Genomic DNA, 5,456 nt, shown 5'->3' with positions numbered 1-5,456 from the left:
CAATTTTCTGATGAAGATTTTGCCTTAACGTATATGTTCTTCCTATTTATGAATAAGATTTCTGTCACTCAGAGTACCCATGTTCACTTTTAGGAGGAGGAAAAATATAATTGTTTTTTCCATCTCTATTCTGATCCCATTCCAAACATAATCCAACAGGGGCAAATCAGAGAAAATCAGAATGCACCCAAATTATTTTCCAATTCAACATAAATAGTATCATAATTCAGTGGAAAAGGAAGGCGTATTGTCAAAAACTGATTTCAGTGCCTGATTCTGACACTAATAAGAAGTGTGACTTGGATAAATAACTTAACCTGGGTCTCATTTTCTCATCTGTAAAATGGAAATTATAATACCATCTTAGAAATGCCACCCCTATATCTCACTTAGTCCTGCTTATTAGCCCTTCTAGTAACTCCAAACATATCCCTAAAAGGTCTATCCCAGATAAAGGCCTGGTATCCCAAATATATGAAAAGAAAAGTCGACTATCTTATATGAAAACTCACAGAAGAGCTATAAAAACCAGCCCCAAAGATGACTGAAGGGAATTAAATGCCATTATATTATTTCTAAAATAATTCAGAACCTACAGATAAAAATCTGTAAACTAAAATTCTGTAGAATCAGCCATCTAGTCATCATGCTCCATCTATTTATTTGTCTACAATGCTGCATTGATTTCATTGTTATATTTTTACTTGTGAAAATGTTAAACATGAGGAAGGAAATATACATTCAAGTAGTTTTTATTAGGCTACTGAATGCATCTAAAAATAAGGTTCATGATTACATTTTAAAACACATTTCCCAACTTGATATTTAATCTAAAAATATAAAAACACATACTATTAATTTATGAAGAACTTGTGTGTATGTGTGTATTTTTAAAGCACACACACACACACACAAAAACAAAACAACAACAATAAAAACCCCAAACTCATGTGACATTGACTGATGTCAGCTTTACCCAACTTCCAGCAGGGCTATAGGGAGGAAATAACGAGGCCAAGATGAAGAGATATAGCAGGAGTTAGTAGGGAACCATCTTAATTCCTCAGCCAAAAAAGTAGAGCCATTTGGCCGAATCCTATATATCTTTCTATGCAAGGTGACTGGTGGTATTTATTTAATAAGTATGTATAAATGTATTTAACATAAAGTTATGCAATTAGGATTATACTACAAATTAGAGCCATTTTCCACTGTTTATGCTCAGGGCAACCTTTTCAACCATGACTTATTTTGTTTACTCTCAATTATTCATATGTCAAATCAGAAAGCTCCATTTTTTTCATGTACATACACAAGATAATTTTTCTAAAAATTCTTATTTGTACATCTTCCACCAAAAATTATTCCTATGAGACTAGAGATGCACTTTGAGATCCCAGTAAATCTTATTCAGAAAAAAAAAGGCAGTATCATATAAGATTAATTTATATTGTATTTTAACATAAAGCTACATAAATCTTTCTACCCTCCCTTAAAAAACACTCACCTCTGGGACAGAATCCAGCATTTGCTTAATACCACCATAGCCAGCATATTAGAGAAGGCAATGAAAAAAATAACATATACAACTGAAACTACAAAGGGAACTTAGAAGAAAAATCAGTATTTAAACTGACCAGGACTCCCAAATCACACTAAGGCGTTTAGACTTTACGAAGTACTTGACTATACAGTGAAATATTTATGGATGAAATGGTATGATGGCTAAGACTGCTTTGAAATACTCCACCAAGAAAAAAAAAGGGGGGTACACAAAATAAGATTGACAAAATGTTGATAATTATTTATCTGGGTGATGGGTATCTAGGGAGTTCCTTATTTTAGGATAAACTCTATAAAACTGCCAACTCACAACTGTCTTTGACTTAAAAATTTGGCAATTTCATAGGATTCAGATTAATAATGTTCTCTTTATTTGGGAGTATATTTAAACATTTCCATAATGTTTTTTCAAATTACCTTCCAGTGAGAATTCCTCAAACTATGCAGGTTTTTAGGCTTAAACTAACAACTAAAATATATTTTAAATGAACTGTACATTTTTTACCTTGTTTCACTGAATCTAAGACTTACTTATTTTTCTCCGCATTTTAATATCTCTGAAGTTTAAAGTTTGGAAGCATTTTACAATCAAGACATGTTATATACAGTTTAGTTGGGCAGTGTTAATTTTTTCTTGGTGGTACATAAAACAATGATACAGCTTAAAATCAAAGATATCTTAGATTCAATGAAATATGGTTAATATAATGGCTGAGAATAGCATTTTAAATCCATACTCTCTACTCAGGAATTTAGCACCCAATTACCAATATTCCCTGCCCCAGGTTACCTATAATTATCCTGGGAGGAGGGCTCTTCCTCAGAGACAGGCCAGAACTCGCTTCCTTTGTGAAGTTGGCTCCCTCCCCTATATTCTGGCACAATCCTTAAGAATTCCTAGGAGGATTCTGGAGCTCACAGCATAGGAGGAAGATCTCACTATGCAGTTCTTCCCTTTAAAAGTTTTTATAGCTTATGAACAAGGTCAGTGCATAAATGTTAATGATACAAAGTTTTGAAGAGCACCAAGCAGTGAGGTTAGAGGGGAAGGGTGGCTGCAGATGTGGTAGTAAGGGCATGTGAATGTGAGGAACGAATACAACTAAAACAAGTGGATGAGATAAAACGGGTTGAGCTTCACCTCCGAAAGCTCAAAGGGACTTCATTTCATGAAACAATTCACTTGTATTTTTGCATTGACCTTATTTATTTTGCTCTTTGTGTTAACACCTAGCCCTCACAGCCCTTAGAATTGGTTAGCGCAGTCTAATAGAAGAGCAATAGAGGGTTTGTGCAGGACTATGAGAGTGGCGGCTGCTGACCTGTTCATATTTCTCCAGTTCTGTGTGATAGATTTGTCTGATCTGGGTCAATTTGGCTCTGTAATCTGAGTGTTCAATAGAGTTATCTGAAGAACCTCCAGAGGCTGCCGCGGCTGCAGCTGCTGCCGCCGATCCCCCACCTTTCTCAGGACCTGAAACCCCTTCTGCCAAAAGCATATTGTCCAGTCTCATTAGCTGGGGATCGGGAGGGTCCTCCTCCTGGGCTCCTCTGATGCTGAGACCTTCAAGGAAAGAGAGAGAGAGAGAGACAGAAAGAGAGAAGAAGCGAGAAACAGGACAAACAGTGTGAGTATTTTGTTTATTTGAGAAAATGATCAAACAACATCAGTGTACTACAATTCATGCTGAGAATTTCATTGTTCACATTTTATCAATAAACATAAGTATGAAAATTCTTTTCAAGATAATATTTACATGCATCTTAGAATTTCCAATATCACTCCTTCTCAATTTATCCCAGATTAGATCCTTGGGAAAAGGACTGACCCAGTCTTTCCAAATTTAGGTGATTTAAGTGTAAAATGGAAAGGGGGTAAAAAATCCAGTATTTTGAGACAGAAAAAACAAAAAAAATCCAAGGATATAAAACAAACCCATCGAAAGAAAGGTGGTTATTCTGTTTCTCTGTACAGTTAGAACAGAATTTAAAATCCCAATAGAATAATTAATTCACAAGCTACATTCAAAATTTTTTAAATTAGCAGGATTAGATGCGCTTTTCCATCATGTAATTTCAGGGGGGAGAAGAGAAATACATACATTATGAGGTACTTAGCTATGCTTTAAAAATGTATATTATTAAATGCCTTTGTTAAGCTATTGTCAGCAAACTATAAAACCAGGACACTAAATACAGTATTAAAAATGTACCATCAACATGGCAATACGGTGCTGGGTACAGCAGTCTCAATCTAATTTTGCTTTTAAATAAAGAACTTCCTAAGTGATGCCCAGTCAGCAACCTCATCTGAGTACTATAGATCACAGCTGACAATTCATAGGTTTAATCAGGTCACATAGGCTTTCTGCCAAGATGTTTTCAACAACACAGAAGACAAAGTTTTAAAATAATTATCATAGTATAAAAAGCACTGGAGCCATGACAGCTCAAAATCAGCATTTTCATTAATGTGTAACAATCTAAAATATCCCAGCCCAATTAACCTCTGTAAATCTATTTAAAAGCAGGTTCCTCACACCAGTTACAAAGCATCTTGGGGAAAGAGGAAGGAAGTTGGCATCTTGTATGTCTGCATTTGGATTCTGCCTTTTGCGTCTGTGCCTGTTGTTGTTTATCCACAGTGGTGCACACTCCATGTCTGGTGTAACTTACATGACAGTAACATCTATAAGCTGCCAAGTACTCAACTGAGCACCAGCTCTGCAATTTTATATGCTAACCTAAAACTACCATCAATTCTTTTACAGAACAATTTCATTCCTAGATGTCCTGAATTATATCCACTATAGGAGAGAGCTCTTGGTTCTCTTAATTTAAATGCACAACTTTAATTTCCTCCCTCAAAACACTTTAAAGTTGTCACCTTCATTTAAAAATATACTTCAGAATAATTTCAACTGGGTAATAAAACTAACTCGCAATAATTTAAAATTATATCTGTTGCCTGTTCAAAGGTAAATAAATAAGGTTTGAAAACTATAATATACTAACACAGTAATTTATTTAGGGAACCAAAAAGTTAGATAACTCTCTCAAATAAGATAAGATCAGTATCAGCACATTCGTTGATAATTAAAGATAGTCAAACATGTATTTGCTACTTCTAGATCTAAAAGAAACTGCCAAATATTGGTTACATATTGATATTTTTAACATCTTTGATTTTCTTTCCTTCTAATTCATTTTATTGATGTTAAAATCTAATTCATTTTAGATGTTAAAATCTCATGGCCTAGACATGTTCACAGTTCCACAGACCAAGTTTTTTGTGCATTTGACATGCAGTGAGGACTTACTGAGCAACCTCTTATCTGGCACTTTGGGCATTGTTTCATTTTATATTATTCGTCTGAGAGTTCCTTAAGTTTCTCTTTTTTAAACTAAATTTTTGCTTACATTTTTGTGTGTTTGTTGTTTCTTTTTTATATTTACACAGATTCTGGTGCTTATCCTGGAAATGTGTTTTTTATCTACCTTCAAGTTTCCTCTAGGTTTCTAGTTTTCTCCTTACACTTATATATATTGACCTTTTCTCTGTGGACATTTGGTGAGGTTCTTTAATAGCAGATCAACATCCATAGTCAGAATTATCACACTTCCCTGCACATGTGTGACAAACAAGAGAAGACGCTCAATGACTAATACACAAGAAAGCAGACTATAAGGGAGACAAGGAAATTCATCAGGAAGAAATGCAAAAGATACAGACTAATTAGCCATCTATGGCACTTTTATACATATCTAATATGTATAGAAACCAACACCACCATATCAATAAGAAGCAACCCTTAAATTAAATAATAGTGAATATAAACAAAAATAATTATATGTATTTTCAGCTAGCATAACATTTTCCCCTTGTGGTAAGT

At 34.3% G+C, this 5,456-nt stretch overlaps 1 protein-coding gene across 2 annotated transcripts in view; it reads right to left on the bottom strand.

The window, feature by feature from the left end:
* Positions 1–5,456, bottom strand: part of PBX3 (PBX homeobox 3) — a 195,369-nt gene that overhangs the window by 47,070 nt on the left and 142,843 nt on the right. For both annotated transcript variants that reach the window (XM_006917971.1, XM_006917972.3), the window contains exon 3: positions 2,886–3,127. In XM_006917971.1, coding sequence (XP_006918033.1) covers positions 2,886–3,127 — 242 coding nt within the window. The remainder of the gene's footprint in view (positions 1–2,885; positions 3,128–5,456) is intronic.

The sequence above is a fragment of the Pteropus alecto genome, unplaced genomic scaffold (assembly GCF_000325575.1).
Source record: "Pteropus alecto unplaced genomic scaffold, ASM32557v1 scaffold67, whole genome shotgun sequence".
In the NCBI taxonomy this organism is placed as follows: domain Eukaryota; kingdom Metazoa; phylum Chordata; class Mammalia; order Chiroptera; family Pteropodidae; genus Pteropus; species Pteropus alecto.
The sequence above is the reverse complement of the archived record's forward strand: the minus strand, read 5'-3'. Positions and strand labels throughout refer to the sequence as shown.